Consider the following 21,042-nt stretch of genomic DNA (forward strand, 5'->3'; position numbering starts at 1 on the left):
TCAGATTGTGCATCAAATACTTAACTGCATCATCATTATGTTTGCATTCAAACAACCAATGATTAATGTCATCAACATATCCATTGCAATCGCAAAGATCCGATTCGGATAGGTTAAATCGATAGATTTATGTCTTGACAGTGGCATGATTAAAGAGACATCTAATAAACATGGAATATATATTTCTATTGGGATAACTTCTGAGCGCAAAAGGTTCAGTAGGTAAAATAGGATGAATTTTGGTGCAGAGACTGTTGCTTCGATTGCAGAAAGCGTACCACTCAATATACCAATTTTCTTTCAGACTTTTCTTGCGAGTAGCTGTTAGATCGCTTCTATCTAGCCAAGTTATTTCCGATCCTTTTAAGATTGCCTCTTTAGCAAAAAAATCTGCTTTCATGTTACCGGAAATACCAATGTGTCCCTTTACCCAGACGAAAGTTACAGAAGTCTGTTTTTCCAGTAGCTTTAGTTGGTTTTCTAAAATTTTGACGACAAGGCTATTTTTAAATAAATGTTTATGTGAGTTTTCTAGAGCTAATAACGAGGACTTTGAATCTGACATAATTACAACTGGCTTGTTAGAAATTTTTTTGTTGACAGCCCATTCTAGAGCTTGAAAAATCGAGAACATTTCTGCAGAGTATATGGAGCATTGTTTATCTAATTTGAACATCAAGGATTCTTGGTGATCCGGAATATATACAGCACATCCAACTCCCAATCTTGATTTTGAACCATCCGTGAAAATCCTGCATGGATTATCAAGCTTGGCTACATGTTGCTGAAAGTCAACTGGATTCTCAGTGTCAAAATTTGGGAGCCAAACGTTAACATTGGCATAGGATATATTAAAACTCGATTTAAAGAAAGTTAATTCACCTGGACTTTTTAAGTGCTGAGAGACGTTCGAGTATGCCACTGCTAAAATAGGAGAATTTCTGTTATGCCACCATTTGTCGACAAGATTAGAAACAGATATGTTACATATATTTTGTAGTAGTTCAGTTTGGTTGTAAGATTGGCATTTAAGAATAAATTTTTCGGCTAAAAATAGTCGTCTTAAATGTAAAGGAGGCTCCATGGATTCAGCTAAAAGATTCTCTATAGGCGTAGACTTGAGCGCACCTAGAACTAATAGTAGAGCCTTATATTGAATGCGATCTAGTTTTTTAAGGCCACTGTTTGTGGCAGATCCATATAGAATGCTTCCATAGTCGAGAATGGACCTGGTATATGCACGATAAAGCATTAAATTAATTTTAGGGTCAGCACCCCATCGATAGCGATTAACTACTTTAAGAATATTTAAACTTTTCTCACATTTTATTAAGCACTTATTAATGTGTTCATCCCATGTTAACTTGGTGTCCAATGTAATACCAAGATAAGTATAGTGCTTATGAACGAGTATACTTAGGTTGTTAATCACAATGCTGGGCATATCTGGTAAGCGATGTCGCGTGAAAAACACCACCGCTGATTTATTTGCAGTAAGTTCAAATCCTTGTTTAAAAAAATACTCTCTTGCGTCACACAGTATCATCTTAGTTGAATGTGGTTGAATTAATACATTGTTGATACAATTTATTCACAGTGTAAAAGCAGAAATCATCTGCGTATTGTAATATACTGCATTTAATTCCTATACTGTAAAGATCTAGAGTGTATGCATAGATTAAACAACAAGGGACTGAGGACTGAGCCTTGTGGTAAACCTTGATGCACTACTCTTGGGCCAATCAATCTATCGAATAAATACCTCTCTATTAAGGAATAGGTTTACTAATACATAAGCACACAAAGGTGGAATACCTATGTGCTTCAGTTTTTCGAACAATAGATTTAAATTGATGTTGTAGTAAGCCCCAGAAATATCAAGAAAAATAGCAGATAGATAATTATTATTTGAATATGATAACCGAATATCAGTTGTTAATTGAGAAACACAATCAATAGTTCCTTTATTCCTACGAAAGCCATACTGAGTTACTGGAAATATATTTTTGTTTTCACACCACCATTCTAATCTGCTTTTCATAACTCGTTCAAATGTTTTAAGCAAACAGGACATGAGAGAGATAGGTCTTAAGTTAGTACGCTGGTTTAGTTTGGGTATAGGAATAACCAGGCATTGTTTGAGGGCTTCACAATTATCTCCTTTAAGTAGAATATTATTGTATATTTTGCACAAATAATATATAGTAATTACAGGTAGGTTTAATAGCATACTAGAGTTAATGCCGTCAATACCAGGGGCTGTATTTTTAGAACGCTTGATATTTGCTTTAAGTTCGTCAGCTGAAATGGGGTTAGTAAAAAGTGGTCATTAGTAGAGCTGCTCGGCATAGATAGTGGTAAATGGACATAATCCGGAGAGATTTTTGTAAAGAGCCTTTCTACCATATATTCATCATTAGTGGTGTACTTTTTGTTACCTTGAATTTTGTTTACCCTTTTCCAAAGTTCTGAAGGTAAAGATTGCCTAGTAAGTGAGGAACAAAACCGAGCCCAACTAGATTTAGCTTTAGAGCGGAAAGTTCGTTTACATATAGCTTCATTCTTCTTATATTCCATGAAGTTTGAAAGGGTAAGATTAGATTTATAAATTTTAAAGGAATTTTTTTCTAGCGTTAGAAGCAGTGAGGCATTCATCATCCCACCAGGGTGGCGATTTGAAAGATTTGACTGAGGGTTTGATAATTTTGAAAGATTTGTTGGCTGCATCAGTAATAGAATCTAATAAAAAGAAAATCATTTCGTTTGTTTTGTTTGTATTTGGTTCGTGTCTGAGGGCGCTTTCTACGTTGTTTCTAAAATTATCCCAGTTTGCATTAGACATCGACCATTTAGCCGAAGATATAAAAGTTCTGTTTTCAATTTTCATATTCTGTACAGAAAGTCTAATTGGAAAATGATCTGATCCATAGGTATCTGGAAGAACAGTCCAGTCAAAGGATGGACATAAACTAGAGGTTATAATAGTAAGATCTACAACAGATTTCATATGTTCCTGGAGGAGTAGCTCTAGTAGCCGACCCGTCATTTACAACAATTAAATTAGGAAAGGAATCTAATGCTTCTACTAGTATATTACAATCGACGCGACATGAATTTGATCCCCATAATCCATGATGTGCATTAAAATCTCCGGTAATAATACAATCATTGCCAATTTGAGAAAAAAACTAACGTAATCTTGCACTGTTACTCTAACATTTGATGGACAGTACACACTCAGGATAGTATACATTTTTTGGTCAATTTTAATATCTACACCACAAACTTCTAAATTAGGATTGAAATTGTTAACAAATGAAATGGGATTATAAATAATGTTATTTACTAAAATTATGGCAACTCCTCCATATCCTCTAATTCTAATTTTATTAACTACATTGAAATTATTGAAGCAAACAGTATCAGATAGTTTTGACCAAGTTTCCGATAAAAGAGCTATATCGAAACGTTCTTCAGACAGTAATTGCTGTAAAGAATATCTGTTCGCATTTAGCTAACGAATATTCCATTGAATAATTTTAATACTTTTGTCAGCCATTAAAGTCATGTAAAAATATTACCTATAATATCTTTAATTTTATTTTCCAATTTAATTTCGTAATTTTTAAAATTAGTTTCTACATTTGAGGAAGAATTACAATAGTCATGGATACTCTGTTTGATCAAATTTTTGAGTGAAGCACTGAGCTGACCTATAAATATATCAAATTCATTACGGTGTTCATAGTTTCCAAATTGAAATACAGATCCCAGGATTGATACAGATTGATAGAACAGAAACTGGTCGGGTATTCCCTACGCACAGAAGGAAAATTAGTTGTATCAGTAGTTTTCCTTTTTTGGGTGGGTTAGCGATTGGTGGGGCTATATGCAGGTGATTATTATTTTTATAAGTAGTGGTGGAATTCGAGGGTTTAGGGGAGGAGCTTTTTAATGGAGGAAAATCTGTGTCACAGTTCATTAAAGGTGCAAATTTATTTTTTTGGACTAAACTGGAATAACATGGATTCTCAATAACTTTTTCGGCTTCTTTAAATGAAATATTTAAGTTAGCCATAGCTTCATTAGTTTTTTTTGTTTTAAATATTCGGGACATTCTTTAAAAACTCGTGGTTATTATTAATAAACGCAAAATGTAATACATTTATCGGGACAATCAGTGTTACCTTCATTACCGCACTTCTTACATCTTTTTTTGACTTGCATTCAGTCGTTGAATGGCCATAACGAAGACAGTTGAAACATTGCATAACCGGACTAACGTACATATATTTCAACTGGGCACCTAACTTTGTTGATGTAAATATACTGGGGAATTAATTTACCTTCAAAGCTAATAATAACCATTTGTCTAGGAACTCTTTCTGATACACTGTCACTTTGAACTATTCTAGTCATTCTATGAACTTTTTTTATGATAATATTAGATTTAATAGTATTAAGTAGTGCACTTTCAGTTAGACTAGTATCCACTCCGCGAACGAGACCCTTTTTTTCCGTTAAATAATTTGGAATATATGCAATTAGGTTATTTTTCCCGAAAAAATCTTCATCTACTAATTTATTCGCAACAGCACCTGAATTGACTTGAATTTTAATGCGATTTTTACCTACACTAACAATTTCAATAATGTGTTTATCATAACTAAATAGCGAAAGTAGTTTTTCTCCAAGTTTCATTGGATGCAAACGACCAATACTCAAATTTATGTGTTGAACAAATATAAAAAACGGACCAGTATCATTTGAACTAAATCGATTAGATGAATTAAATTCCTGACTTTTTTGAATTTTTTTTTGTTTTATTTGAAGTAGATGTCAAGTTTATGGTATCATTAGTACTTTTAATAGTATCATTTAAACATTTACTATGAGAATTATTCTGATGTAAATCATTTGTCTGCATAATTATATCGCTCTCATCTGTAAACCCAATATTTTCTACACCAGGATCTGGTGGATCCTTTCCATTTTTGCCTACGAACATCCCGTGGCACGAGCGACGTTCAAATATACCTAAGTATATAAAAAAATTTCTACTTACAGTACAGTTGTCAAATAACAAAACTTAAAATATACGGAAAAACAAACAAAATCGGCTAAACACTCTGTAGAATCTCTTGAAACACACTTTATTACTTCACAATCGATTGGAGTTGAATGAAAAAAGACTTTAGAACTAACTAAATCTACAAATTTTCCGGAGGAACTCTTAAATTCGTCTAAACACTTTGACAGTTTTTTGACGTTCGAAAAACAGCTTTAAAACATGCATTTTTTACAAAAAATAAAATATTTTATCTTTAATAACTCAAAAAGTACTGATTTATATAAATGACTTTATATAACAAATTTTACTTAGAATTTGTCCCTCTAGCGATTTATGGTATTATTTTTAATAAAATAATTTTCACCCACGAGAAGGGGTGGCATCCACCCCAGGGTAAAAGCGCAAGTTGGCATCATGTCACCTTTATTCCTTGAGGTATCCTCTAACTACTCACCAATTTTCATGAAAATCGATGGAGGTTCAACAAAATCGGAAGTGAAAACCTTCAGTGACTGCACTATTAGTGATATGATTGATCAAGCTTATAAGTCGGTATTTATTACACAGCTGGGCATTTGGTTGCGTAGGGATTGTAATAAATGTCGACTACAGCCAGTTCTCCGAGATATTGCCGCTATTAAATTATATGTTGCTAAAAAGTACATCTAGATTATCAAGGAATTGTTTGTCTGATTTACATAGGATCTTTAGTATTTCGCAGGTTACCTTCTATCTCCTATTTAAAGATACACTCTGGGCCAAAATTAACGGGCCACCTTAAAAATAGGTCATTTTTGATGTCTTATTTCTCCTAAACCTGTTGTCCGATTTAAGTGATTTTTTAATATGTTATAGCCTTATTCCTTGACAATATCGTTATAATAATATTGTTGCTAAACAGGTAGATTTTCATTGTATACCGGGTGTACGAATCAAACTGTCTTTTTTTCCTAAAGTTTGCATCACCCTGTGGAATATTCTAGCATTTGTAGAATACTGAAATTAAAACCTAACTATAGCCTCATGCTTTCTCAACATTTTGTTTTTTGATTGATTCGCTTATGTTGGATAATAAAAAAGTTAGGTGCTTTAACAACTAGACATGTTTTTTATCAATACAGAGTGTTTTTAAAAATTTTTGGAAAATTTTAAGGGGTAATTCTGCATGAAAAACAATGACAGTTTGCTTTATAAAGTTATGTCCGCAAATGCTTCGTTTCCGAGATAGGGGGTGTTGAAATTTTTTTGACAAACTGACGATTTATTTATTACTTTAAAACCGGTTGAGGTATGCAAATGCAATTTAGTGGATTTTATGACGTAGTTATTGCATATTTTTTGACATGAAAATAAGAATTTAATTTTCACCATTGGCGCCCATACGGGTAATATGATGGCTCATATTACCCGTATGAGCGCCAATGGAGAATATTAAATGCTTAACTGTATGCCAAAAAATGTGCAATAATTACATCTTAAAACCCACCAAATTTCATGTGCATGTCTCAACCGGATTTAAAGTAATAAATAAACTTACCTACAAAATTAACCGCCCACCTTGTATTTCTTTCAATTTGCAGAAATTTTTAACCTTGGACCACATTTTATGAAGGATACGATGAAAACTACCTCCGCGGAAGAGAAATAATAATTTTTTTGAAAAAAGTCGTTTGTTACAGCAAAAATCCAATGAAAAAAATCTTCGAACAAAATTCAAATGAAAAATATATTGGAAATAAAAGTTTAATTGAAAAAAAAATTGGGTATCAATAATGAGTGTTGCCGCCTCTAACCCTTAGGACTTCTTGGAGCCGGTTTGGCAGCAATCCATTCATGATATCCTGGGTATCAGATTGGGGGATATTTTGCCACTCCTCTACCGCAGCTCTCTTCAGCTCTTCAAGGGATGCAGGGGCTGGTACTCTCGCTCTTACCCGTCTTTTGAGGTTGTCCCAGATATGCTCAATTGGGTTAAGATCGGGACTGTGTGCTGGCCATGGTAGAACTTGAATCCCGACTTCAGTAAGGTACTCACGGGTAGATCTTGCTGTATGGCAACGTGCATTGTCATGCATTAGTCTGAAGTTATCACCAATGAATGGTGCAAAAGGCATGACATGGTCCTGGAGAACTTCTTGCACGTATACTTGGACATTCACACTGCCTCTACCGAACACAACAAGATCAGTACGCGCTTCGTAAGAAATACCTCCCCAAATCATTATTGACCCTCCTCGGTAAGCCAATGTTTCGGTTATAGCGCATGGAGCAAACCTTTTATTTTTACGCCTATAGACACGTTGGCGTTCATCTAGACCTCTTAGGGCTATTCTGCTCTCATCTGAGAACAGTATATTCTTCCATTCCGCCATAGTCCAGTTAGCATATTCTCGCGCAAAATGAAGTCTAGCCCTACGGTGTTGTGGGAGCAGTTGTGGTGCGCGAGCTGGACGGAAAGCCCTCAAGTTTATTTCTGACAGTCTTCTTCTAATCGTTTGTCTACTCACACTAACGTTTCTCACCTCAAAAAGAGACCTACGAGTTTCAGGAGCGGTGTAAAAGCGATTTCTAATACTGTGGTGGCAATGAAGCGGTCATCTCGCAACTGAAGTGCATCGTTGTCGACCTTGACCTGGCCTGCGGTTGTACGATCCTGTCTCCCGAAATCGTCTGATGGCATTTTGTACCGTAGTTCTGGATAAATCGAGCGTACGGGGTGGCGGGGTAAATTTTGCTGGTGAGTTAAATCGTCTGTATTAATGAAAAACATGGCTAGTTGTTTGACTACCTAACTTTTTTATTATCCACCATAAGCGAATGAATCAAAAAACAGAATGCTGAGAAAACATGGGGCTATAGTTAGGTTTTAATTTGAATATTTTTTAAATGCTAGAATATTCCACAGGGTGATGCAAACTTTAAGAAAAAATCACTGTTTGATTGGTACACCCGGTATACAATGATAATTTACCTGTTTAGCAACAATATTATTATAACGATATTGTCAAGCAATTAGGCTATAACGTGTTGAAAAAATCACTTAAATCGGACAACAGGTTTAGGAGATATAAGACATCAAAAATTACCCATTTTTAAGGTGGCCCGTTAATTTTGGCCAAGAGTGTAGAAGGTCATGTTTCTCCTTTTACATATAGGTGATCATCAGTCCTGTCCGATGCAAATACATACTTCGTACATTCCAAGTTCCAATCCTTAGGTGTTGAAGACTTGTTTCCTTTTTCAGGCCGTAGGGATTTCGCTTTAGATAATTCATATTTTTGCAAAAAGTGTTTAACAAACTTAAATTCTTCTGAACCGAGTTAAAATAACCGTGATGTTTTTACCATAGCTAGTGATCTAGATTCTGAAGAATTAATTTTAGAACACCGATAATTTTTCTGATTAGCTTTCATTTACTTAATAAACAGACTTTGTATTTTTAATTTCTAGACATTATCCGTGTCATTAGAGCACTATACAGTGATGAGCGCGCTAATAATTCGGCAAAATACCGCAAAAGATGGAAAATATATTAAGTTGTGACATAAAAAGAAATGAAACTATACTTTGTTTCACGTTAATAATAGAACGTTACGCTTACGGAGATCAATGTTGCCAAACCTCTCGCGCACGGGTGGATACTCGACTGCCGATATACGATTCATTCTATTCAGTACGGCGTGGCATCGGCGCGCTTCTATCGTTCATAAGAAATACATGGAGCTATCTCCGCAATGTTCTATTCTTAACATGAAACTCTCTATAGTTTTTATTGTTTCCCATCTTTAGGCGTATCGGACGAGTTTGGCAACTGCCACTGTGATGGTGACAGTTTTAGTTGACATACTCATCTGATACGTCTAAAGATGGTAAACAATAAATAGAAAATAAATTTATAGGTTTTTATCGCTAAATTTCCCACTTTCACTAGTTTCATTTCTTTTTATCTGACAACTTAATATGGTTTCCATATTTTTTGGGTTATTTTGCCGGTTATTAGCGCGCTCGTCACTGTAGAATATACATTACAAAGGAAAAAAGCTAAAATATAAAAAAAATAACAAAAAATCTTTCCTTTCATTTCATTTTCTTTCATTTCACGTGTTTAATATTGTTCTGTTTTCTGTTTCAGGTTGTTTTATTGTTATTGACTCGATGTTGGAACGCATACGTCACGAAAAAACGGTAGATATATACGGCCACGTTACTTGCTTGCGCGCACAACGCAACTACATGGTTCAGACCGAAGACCAGTACATCTTTATTCACGACTCACTGCTGGAGGCCTACATTTGCGGCCTGACTGAAGTTCCCGCCAGAAATCTGCACTCACATATCCAGAAATTGATGCAGCTCGAACCCGGAGAAAACATATCGGGCATGGAACACGAATTTAAGAAATTGAGTAATATTAAGACTGATTCTTCACGTTTCGCTACTGCTAATTTGCCTTGCAACAAACACAAAAACCGTTTGGTACATATCTTGCCCTTCGAGACCACCAGGGTGTGTCTTACACCGTTGAGAAACATCGAAAGTTCGGATTATATCAATGCGAGCTTCATAGACGGCTACAGGTATAGGAAGGCTTACATCGCCACCCAAGGACCGATGTCTGATACTACCGATGATCTCTGGAGGATGCTGTGGGAGCACAATTCTACTATTGTTGTAATGTTAACTAAACTTAAGGAAATGGGAAGGGTAAGTCATTGTTACTAGTATCATAATAGGAAAAGTCTTAAAATTTCAAAGTAAGAATAAACTTATAATTACAGTATACTCGTGACGTAACCGCACCATTAATGTTCATTGGTTAGTCGATCTGGGCAACCGCTGTTCTAGCAGTATATTTCACTTTATTTACTTGTAGTAAACTTCACATTGTGTTGTTCTTAAAGGCCGACAAGTGACCCAGTGCATATCTATCGAGCCATATTTTGGTCCTTCTATCAACTGATATCATGGACGTGCCACCTATCTGATTTTCTAGATTTTGGGATTGGCATTTAGCTTACTTTTTAGAATATAAATATGTTTTATTGTTTTTTTATTGTAAATGTATAAAAATTTATTTTTCTTTAGGAAAAATGCCATCAGTACTGGCCCAGTGAACGATCCGTGCGATATCAGTGCTTCGTTGTAGATCCAATCGCGGAATACAACATGCCGCAGTATATTTTGAGAGAATTTAAAGTGACTGACGCACGAGACGGCTCGTCTAGAACAATACGACAGTTCCAGTTTACCGACTGGCCAGAACAGGGTGTTCCTAAATCTGGAGAAGGATTCATAGATTTTATTGGACAGGTCCACAAAACTAAGGAGCAGTTTGGACAGGATGGACCTATCACTGTGCACTGCAGGTATGTTTGCTATAATTTATTGACTTCGTTCTTTATTTTAATTGTATAATAACTAGCTTAGTTAGTTTATAATAATTAACACGAAATGGTTTATATTTTATTTGAAAAATCTTATAACTTGGATGTTTTGAAAATTTGCTTTCGAATATAATGACTTCAATCTAACCCTTCCAAGACTGAAGTAATTTTTTGTTTAAAAATAAGAGGATCCAGAGAAAACTTAAGCCTTTTAATATTTTAGCCCCCAGATAGAAAGATCAAACGACGTGCTTCTTAATGCTTTTAATAGGTGGTATTCTAAACACAGTGCCGTCGTCTTTTTTATTTTCCCTTTATTGTTTAGCGGTTTTTACAATTATACACAATATACAGGGTGTTTCATTAATAATTGTCCATATAGTAACTGGAGAAACCTTAGCACAAAATACGAAGATTTAACCTAAAACACTTAAATATAATGTGGTTCCTTACTGAGTTACAGGGTGTTTTATCTAAAAATTTAAAACTATTTTTGCTCAGCATTTTAAAACTATTCGACGTATCCTTTTCATACTTGGCAGGAAGTATAGGCACTGTACAAACTACTAAATTATGTTAAACAAACGTTTCTGTCTATTACCAGAGGCGTACGAAGGGGGGAAGTGAATGGTTGACCCTTTCCAAATTCTACGCCACTGGCGGAATTGCTATTTTAGTTCAATTTTTGGATTCTCCAATACTTTCTATGAAAATAATATACTCTTCATTCGTAACGATAAAGTCATTCGTTTTCGAGATCTTTGAAGTTAAAAATGAAACGACACGGTTATTTTGATTAATGTATTGTGTCGCTTCATTTTTAATTTCAAATATCTCGAAAACTAATCATTTTATCGTTACGAATGAAGAGTATATTATTTACATAAAAAGTATTGAAAAATAAAAAAATTACACTAAAGTAGCAATTTCGTCAGTGGCGTAGAATTTGGGAAGGGTCAACCAGCCACTATCCCCTGTCGTACGCCTCTCGTAGTAGCTAGAAACGTTTATTTATCTTAATTTAGTAGGGTGTACAGTGCCTACATTTTCTGCCAAGTATGATAAGGATACGCCAAATAGTTTTAAAGTACTGGGTACAAATAATTTTTAAATTTTAATCATATGAATCATATTATCATAAATTAATCAAAATAACTGTGCCGTTTAATGTTTAACTTCAAATAATCTCGAAAAGATTAAAATCCATTCTCTTACCGCAAATTTCACAAGAACAATGCGGATTCGTCCCAGGTAGGGGAACAAGATAACGCATTCTTAATATTCGTCAAATTATCAAAAAATCTCGAGAGTTTAACATAGAAACATATTTGTGCTTTGTTGACTACTCCAAGGCCTTCGATAACGTAAAATGGGATAAAATGTGGCATACACTTAGAGAAATGGGTAAGCCAGAACATCTAATCTATCTATTACAAGCACTTTATGTAAATAATACCGCTAATGTAAGAGTTAATAATGTATTTTCGAAAAACTTCAAATTAAAATCTGGAGGGCGGCAGGGATGTATAATATCCCCCATTCTATTCAATATATATAGTGAACACATTATGCGTCAAGTTTTTGAGGAATGGCAAGGTGGAGCAACGATAGGAGGAAGAAAAATAAAAAACCTGCGTTATGCTGATGACACTGTTATATTGGCGTCTTCACCAGAAGAACTGGAAGAAATTATGAATAGGCTAGGAACGGTGAGTACAGAATATGGTTTGAAAATAAATATACAGAAAACCAAAGTAATGATCATCGATAGAATCCGAAACAACCAACCGGAGATAAGAGACTTGACAGGTTACGAAGTGGTCAGACAATTTAATTACTTAGGCTCCGTTATTACTAACAGTGGAGGATGCGAAGACGAGATCCGTAGGCGCATCATAATGGCCAGATCGGCAACAGCCAAACTCACATAAATATGGAAGAATACTGACATTACAAAAAACACAAAATTACGCCTTATTCGAGCGTTAATATTTCCTATCGCCACCTACGCTTCAGAGACTTGGACCATCAAAAAAGCAGATGCAAAACGTATAATGGCATTTGAAATGTGGGTCTACCGGAGAATGTTGCGCATACCATGGACCGCACATCGCACAAATAATTCAATATTAGCCGAACTTAACATAAAAAACTAGACTCAGCACTACTATCAACCAAAATATACTGAGATATTTTGGACATATAACTAGAAGAAGGGAAGGCATGGAACGAATGATAGTTGAAGGCAACGTAGAGGGCAGAAGATCCAGAGGAAGATCTCCATTACGATGGTCGGACCAAATAAGGGACATACTGGTTACTCGTTCTCCGAAGCAAAACAACACGCACAGGAGAGAGAGGATTGGATAGAAATAGTCAAACGACTTACATGACGCCACTACATCCTTACGAAGGATAACAGATAGAGGAGGAGGAGGAATCTCGAAAACTAATGACTTTATCGTTACCAATGAGGAGTATATTTATTTACAATGAAAGTATTGGAAAATCTAAAAATGACACTAAAATAGTAATTCCACCAGTGGCGTAGAATTTGAGAAGGGTCAACCATTCACTATCCCCTGTCGTACACCTCTGGTAGTAGCTAGAAACGTTTGTTTATCGTAATTTAGCAGGCTGTATAGTAGTCGCACTTTCTGTTAAGTATAAAAAGGATACGTCGAATAGTTTTAAAATGCTGAGCAAAAATAATTTTTAAATTTTTAGATAAAACACGCTTTAGCTCAGTAAGGAACCACATTTTATTTAAGTGTTTTAGGTTAAATCTTCGTATTTTGTGCTAAGGTTTTTACAGTTACTATATGGACAATTATTAATGAAACACCCTGTATATTAGGATATTTATTTTATTATCTTCTTGAATATTATATCGGAATATATACTTAACCGCTAAAGTTTTGCACCACCAAAAAGTATGCGAGTTGCGGCCCAAGCGGGCTCGACTTGTCCATTGCCAGGCAACAAGTTTTCAAAAAATTGTCGCGTTATTTTCAATTTATTCTCACTCTCTTGTGATATTAATGTTGATTATTTCATTCATAAAGAATCTGACCAATAGAAAGCTACAAGAATAAAAATTGTAGCAGGAAATTATAGTAGGAATTTGCAGTTGCTACGCAAAAATGAACCTTCAGTGACATTAATGACAATGAATGTTTTACAATGAACTTGTCAAAGAGGACACCTTGAATAGGTTTAACAAATATACCCTATTCCACGAACATACGCCTGTTTTGGATTACTTCGACAACGAATATTTTACTGTGCAAAATAAGAACGAAAGTAAATTGCAAATTACATTGTTGTTTATTGGAATAATTATTAGCGACATTTACTTTCGTACTTCTTATGTTGCACAGTAAAATATTCGTTGTCGAAGTAATCCAAAACAGGCGTATGTTCGTGGAATGGCCCATATTCAGGATATCAATAAAATATTAGTTAAAATTATTTAAAAACAGATTTATTCGTGAAATAATCTTACCGAATTACACTCGAGCTCTTAAAAATTACCTATTTGTTTTGCTCTCATGACACTTTGACATACTGAGTTGTTTTTGATTAAGATTTCTTGAATATATTCATAAAAATCACACACAACTTTATAAACAACTTATTTCTACTCCTTATCACTATTTTCCATAACAAACTTTAAACTTTACTTTATTTGTCTGACCAAATTTACATTTGATTTTTCTACTTTTGCAGCAAATATGCAAACACTTTTTAATATAATTTTTTTAATTTCAGTGCTGGAGTTGGTAGAACTGGTGTGTTTATCACACTAAGTATTGTGTTGGAGAGAATGCAATATGAAGGAGTTGTTGACGTGTTCCAGACCGCTAGAATATTGAGAACTCAACGGCCTGCAATGGTCCAAACTGAGGTAATATTTACTATTTTAAGTATTAGGTTTGTTCCAACTCGATACAAAACCTTTCTTGAACGGTTCGTGAACCGCGCAGTAACGAAAAATGTGTTACTGGGCATAATTATTCGTTATTACGCATGCGCGTAACGATTCAAGAACAGTTTTGTATCGAGTTGGAACAAACCTATTATGTTTTTATAGGATTGACCCACAATAATTATTGTTGTAATGAAAATTACATTTTTAATTTAACTGTTTGACGTTTCGTTTTTCACTCCTGACAAGAATTTTTACTCTGAAAAATTCTGCAAAAATTTTAGAACCTGATTTTTTAGGTTATGTATTTCTTTTCAAACAATGAAAAATTTGGACTAGATTTTATGGACCACAGCAACGTGTGGTTGAAAAATATCGTTTGAGATTGCCCTAGCCTAGGGCAAATTTGATTGTTGAAATTAATTTTTTTTTTTAATTTTTGTCCATGGTTGTGTGACCGTGTATTGTGTGTTGCATGTGTATTGTGTATGAGATTTTCGATTATGGGCCATTCCACGAATATACGACTGTTTTGGATTGTTGCGACAATTAATATTTTAGTCTCTAACATAATAAGTACCAAAGTAAATGGCTCTAATAATTATTCCAATGAACAGCAAGGTAATTTGCAATTTACTTTCGTTCTTCATATTTTGCACTGTATAATATTCGTTGTCGAGATAATCCAAAACAGTCGTATATTCGTGGAATATTTGTTCCACGGGTATATTATTTGTTCTTCGACTTTATTTATTTTGCTATTGTTGGTATCTTCTTCTTCTTCTTCTTAGCTCAAGCGAGACTCGTTAGTCTCTGGCACTTAGTCATAAGGCCTTTGTACCAGACCGTGGTGTTTTTGTTTCCTTAAACTCTAATAAGTTCTGTGGCCTCAACGAACGCCAACAGTTTTCTTATTGGTAGCTTTAGAACCAGCCTTACGCCTAAAGGTAGAAAGGCTTAGGACTAAATAAGTAAGCAAGTAAGTTTTAGGATCTCTTCTGGTTTAAACCTCAGATGATCAGTGAATTCCTGCCTTACATCACTTAGCACATTGCAATGGCATAGGATGTGTATGGCAGTCTCTTCTCCCATTTCGCACTTTCTGCATCATGGTCCATTCACCTTATAGTCCAGCAAATGAAGCATTTTGGCTCGCAATTTTTTCGTCCAGCATGAATTTACTTGAAATTTTCACAGAAGGTAGGGAATAGTCTAAGGATTATTTTCTATATCATGCCGCTGTACGCTAAAACTTTGGGGGTGGTTGCCACCCCATCTCGGGGTGGGAATTTTTTATTACATTTTTACCATGTAAATCGATGTAAAACGTATTTCTAAGGAAAAAATGGTTTTTACATTTTCTTCGTAAAACTAATATTTTTCGAGTTATTCGCGGTTGAAAGTAACAGTTCTTCGACGAAAAAATCGATTTTTTAGAGGGTTTTTGAGAATAATTCGAAAAATATGCACTTCATAAAAAAATTGTAGATATCAAAATTGAATCTTTTAGTAACACAAGTCAAATTATTTTTCTATAATATCTTTACGACCAATACAAACCGAGATACGACATGTTAAAGGTTACCTTTTTTCGTCAAATGCATAATTTGAAATATTCAAAACCAAATAACGGGAAAACTTTGCATTTTTCGAGGACAACTTATATAAACTTTTTTCAAGTATACAATTAGACCTTTCAAAAAAATAATAAAAAGTTTCTGACGTAAAAATTGAGCGACTTATGATCAAAAAAAGGTCGGTACCTGCTTTTCTCTACGAAAAAATCAGTGAAAATAACCCCCTAACTACCCTTTTAATTAAAAATTGGTCTTCAGCTTTCTGTAGTTCCTTTTATATTAGTATTATCAATACACCCAAGAGGCTTAACCTATTCAAAAGACCTAATTTTAGAAAAATTGGAGTTTAAAGAAAAATGATTTTTTGCAATTTCATATTTTTCACCTTTTTCTTCAAAAAATCTCCGAAAATACTGGAGATATAAAAAAAATTATAGATTACTAAATTGTAGCTTTTTTAATGACTAAAATTTCTTTGTTTGCAGATTTTCATTACAGTGAATAGTTAGCGAGATATAGCTGTTTAAAACCTCTATTTACGAGCAAACACCCCCTTTTATGCGAGCCCTTTAAACCCACCCCAATTAAAAACTAAGGGATCTTACGGAATGTAATTTACATAGTCTTATAGCTCTTCAAAAATCCTACAAAATCATATTTGAAAAAACTTTTTATCGCCAAAATTGAAGGAGCTATGTTTATAAAACGAATTTTTTTTTCGAAAAATTCAAATAGTCCGCTTATAGAGCATTTTCTATGTATATAATACCATAGAACCGGTTCGTATACTAGAAGATGACTAAAAAAAACTATTTAGTATTTTTACTACAAAAGCAAGATTACGTAGGTCAAAATTTTTGACGTATGAGCACTGTCAGAACATTAGAATGTGACTTTTCATCATGGCCACGTTTGTGTCATTACTTGTCAGAGATATTTTTTTTCTTTGTTTTTGTTTACTATAAAAATAAAATCTATAATTATTTATTCTAATTAATGATGTCAATTGGTTTTCATTACTTGCCGAAATATATTAATTAACAACAATATTATCATAGTGTAGGAACGGTGTAGGTATAATTATTAAAATAGATTATTTCACAGCTCACAGCATAATTGACCGCAACCAGCAACACTGAAGTGTCATTTGCGTTTGAATGTATGAGTAGTGTACGAATGTCTAAAATATTTAACTGAAATTATTATTTTTTGGAATATTGAACTTAAATAATTGTTTTAGAAAATTTATATTATTAATAATAATTTGTTTTGGTTATTTAATTAATATAATTCTAAAATTCTAAATGTAATCGCGATTACGTTTTTCTTGTTAAAATACCATGTGGACGCTTATACAAGATCGGGCAGTTCCGTGTTGGTGTCGTATTTTAGCTGTGCGTGACTGTGCTACACAAATTGCAATAATTCTAGAGTTGATGTTATGGAATATCATTATTTTCGTTAACATTAACAAATATTTTGGCATATGATTAATATATTTCGGCAATAGGGCTTTTCATCGATTGTCATTTCTTTCGAGCTTCTGTCAGATGTTGTATAGTCTGTATATAATATTAATATGCACGGTTTATACGACATTTGACAGAAGCTCGAAACAAATGACTGTGAATGAAAAGCCCTATTGATGAAATCCGATTGACATCATTAATTAGAATAAAGAATTATAGATATTATTTTTATAATAAACAAAAACAAAGAAAAATATCTGACAAGTAATGACATTAACCTGGCCATGATGAAAAGTCACATTCTAATGTTTTGACAGTGCATTTACGTCAGAAATTTTGACCTACGTAATCTTGCTTTTGTAGTAAAAATACTATATTTGTACATATTTGTAGATTCGTATTTTTCTGTAAATAAATGTTTTTGTAATTCTTAATTCTACTTTTTTTCTGTATATATCTATTAAATTATCTACTTATAAAAATTACAGTGTTATTAAGGGTGGTTTTAAGGGTTGAAATATTATGATATTACAGTGAAACTTGGGTATTACGGCCTCGGTAGTTACGTCATCTCGGTTCTAACGTCAATTTTTAATAGGTCCGGCCAAACACTATTCGATAACATTATTAAAAACCCGGTTTTATCGGCTAAAAATGAAGTAATCTCGTCTATAGCGTCATAAAATTGTACAGTAGGTTATCCTTTTTTTATTTTATGAAGAATGAAGTGCAATGCGTTTCCGACTTTGCGGCATTGTTCCTTCTAAGAATGTGAGACAGGCCAATAAAATTATCCCTTCTGTGTACAGTTACGTGACCTTGACAACAGTCTGTTTAAGATGTTTTTGTTACCGTAAAATTGTATTCGGCTTGTTTTGTTTTTAGATTTTAATTTAGTACCTAATTAGCATTTCATTTTTTAATATGGCAAGTTGTAGTATCAAAAGCAAGTACTACATACATTCATTTTTCTCTACCTCCTTTATAACGTCACTCTGATATAGCGTCATTTTTTTACTGGACCCTTCAATGACGCTATAAACAAGTTCCACTGTATATCCTAAAGCATAAAACAATCATTATTTAACCAATCAAAACCAAATTTTACCCATATTAAAGTTTACAATGTTTTTATATAATTTCTGAAAATAAGGGGTAGTTTACACTCCTAAAAATAATCAACGCCCTTGAGAATGATATAGAATATGAAGTATAAGGTGAGATAATCCTAATCCGAAATTTTTATGTAAATCGATGCAAGCCGAAATTATTTTTTTAGGATAAGTAAAGTTTTTATATATAGCTCCAACAAGGGATGTTTTAAGGGTTGAGATATTATGATATTAAATCTTAAAGCATAAAACAATCATTATGTAACTAATAAGAACCAAACATTGGCAATATTAAAGTTTAAAATGTTATTTTATAATTTTTTACAATTAGGGGTAGTTTTCACCCTTAAAAAACCAAAAGCGTACAACGGCTCAATATAGAAAATGAACTAGAGGGTGAAATGAGCCTAATCCCAAATTTTTGTACAAATCGATGCCGGACGAAAAAGTTGCGAGGTTTTGCCGTTTTTTCAGTTTCATTTCCTCGACTATTATAGTCTGTTCGCTAAACTCAGACGCAACTTTCTAGATATTTTAGTCGGTAATTTTGCCAATTTTAGTAAAATTGGCAAAAAGTAATTACTAAATAGTTAATAATCACTAAATAGTTAGTAATTTTCCCAATTTTTGCAAAATTGCCAAAAAACAAAAAAATTATCGACTAAAATATCTAGCCAGTTGAGTCTGAGTTTAGCGAACCGACTATACCTAGTTTGTATAGGTGGTTTCTTAAACGGCAATGTCCAGTCACCATTTCAGTGACCCTTTTGATCTCTCGTTTATTGAGGTTCATCAAACTGTTTGAGAGTTTTTTATCAATATTCTTGATTATTCCTTATCAGCCATTTTTGAACCTCGTTGTTCCTAGCATCTTTAGTGATGCCACAGAAAGGTTCTGGGATTCAAAAGTATCTCTCGAGCCTTGTTTCGCCAACATATCTACTCATCTGTACGTTCCCATGAACCCCTTCATGACCTGGCCCCGATATTAAAGGCACTTTATTGTCTTTTGCCAGGTTGTTGAGGAGATCTTTGCAGTTTCTCACCAGTTTTGATTTCGTGAGTGGGTTCTTTACTGCCAGAATCTGTCTAAATGTTGAGTTTCTTGGCTGTAGGGTCTTCATCAATGATTTCGTCAATCCAGGCCACCAAAGCAAAAACTTCAGCCTGAAACACAGTTGCATATTGACGTAGGCTGTAAGATTTATTATACAGTGGAACCTCGATAACTCGGATTAATCGGGACCGCGGCCGATCCGGGTTATCGAAAATCCGGGTTAGCCGGAGAATATAGTAAAAATTAATAAATAACCTCCATTACAATTACAAAAACATGAAACACATATGCACAGTACACATCTAAATTACGTATAGTTGTATAGAGTGTAGAGTTTTGTTCATTTCTTGGTAAAAAACTCAGTCATACTGTAGAGATGTACCGACACCATAATATGGTAGGTCTGGATCCTGCGTACAAAAAAAAATTGATAAATAGCAAGCTGAAAATTTGTTATTAGCTTAAGGGTGTCTAGTCGGACAAACATTAATATATGGGAACACTGGAACAGGGGAAGTTTTAACTGTGGAACAGGTTAAAAATTTGGAACGGTCAGACCACGAAAACGGCACATGTATTTTTTCCGACAGAACAGACTTAAACTCTCCGAACAGAGATTAAACTCTCATGCAAAAATCAGACTGCTATTTATCACCAAATTGGCGTTTTAATGAGTGGAACATGTAGAATATGTCAAATGACAGGAATTATGACAGGTGATAAATAGCAGTCTGATTTTTGCATGAGAGTTTAATCTCTGTTCGGAGAGTTTATGTCTGTTCTGTCGGACAAAACAAATGTGTCATTTTCGTGTTCTGACCGTTCCAAATTTTTGACCTGTTCCACAATTAAAACTGCCCCTGTTCCAGTGTTCTCATATATCAAAGTTTATCCGACTAGACACCCTTAAGCTATTAATAAATTTTTAGCTTGCTATTAATCAACTTTTTTTTCATACGCGGGATCCAGACCTATGGTAGCATAATATCATATTATGATGCTGCAATAAATTTATTTTAAAGATTCGTCTTTATCAATCCTAAATAATGTTTCTAGTTTCTTTTCCATTGTCACTGCAACATTTTTACGTTTTGTTACCATTACGTAGACAAAGCAAACACAATCTGAAGCACGATTACATTACAGAACGGAAGTGATTAATAGGCTCTACTACACACAATACAAGAATTTTTAAATAGTCATGTCTTTTTTAAACAATGCTAAGACAGTTTGACATAAATAAAGAAAAAGGAATACAGACAGGTGTCTGTTCTTTCCGATAAGCTGAGACGGTCGCTCTGGCTGCCGCCGTGTGCATGAATCATTTTTACTATTGTACTTATGTGTTCAAATTACACAAATACACATTATCTCTGAAATATTATTTGGCCTACATACATTTTTATTTGATAAAATTGTTAAATTGTTTATTTGTTAAATTTTT

The 21,042-nt window shown here is 34.0% G+C and overlaps 1 protein-coding gene across 1 annotated transcript in view; it reads left to right on the top strand.

The window, feature by feature from the left end:
* LOC114324331 (tyrosine-protein phosphatase Lar) overlaps positions 1 to 21,042 on the top strand; it is a 574,734-nt gene that overhangs the window by 534,759 nt on the left and 18,933 nt on the right. The window contains exons 16-18 of the mRNA XM_028272137.2: positions 9,204 to 9,775; positions 10,157 to 10,437; positions 14,227 to 14,362. Coding sequence (XP_028127938.1) covers positions 9,204 to 9,775; positions 10,157 to 10,437; positions 14,227 to 14,362 — 989 coding nt within the window. The remainder of the gene's footprint in view (positions 1 to 9,203; positions 9,776 to 10,156; positions 10,438 to 14,226; positions 14,363 to 21,042) is intronic.

The sequence above is a fragment of the Diabrotica virgifera genome, chromosome 5 (assembly GCF_917563875.1).
Source record: "Diabrotica virgifera virgifera chromosome 5, PGI_DIABVI_V3a".
NCBI lineage: Eukaryota > Metazoa > Arthropoda > Insecta > Coleoptera > Chrysomelidae > Diabrotica > Diabrotica virgifera.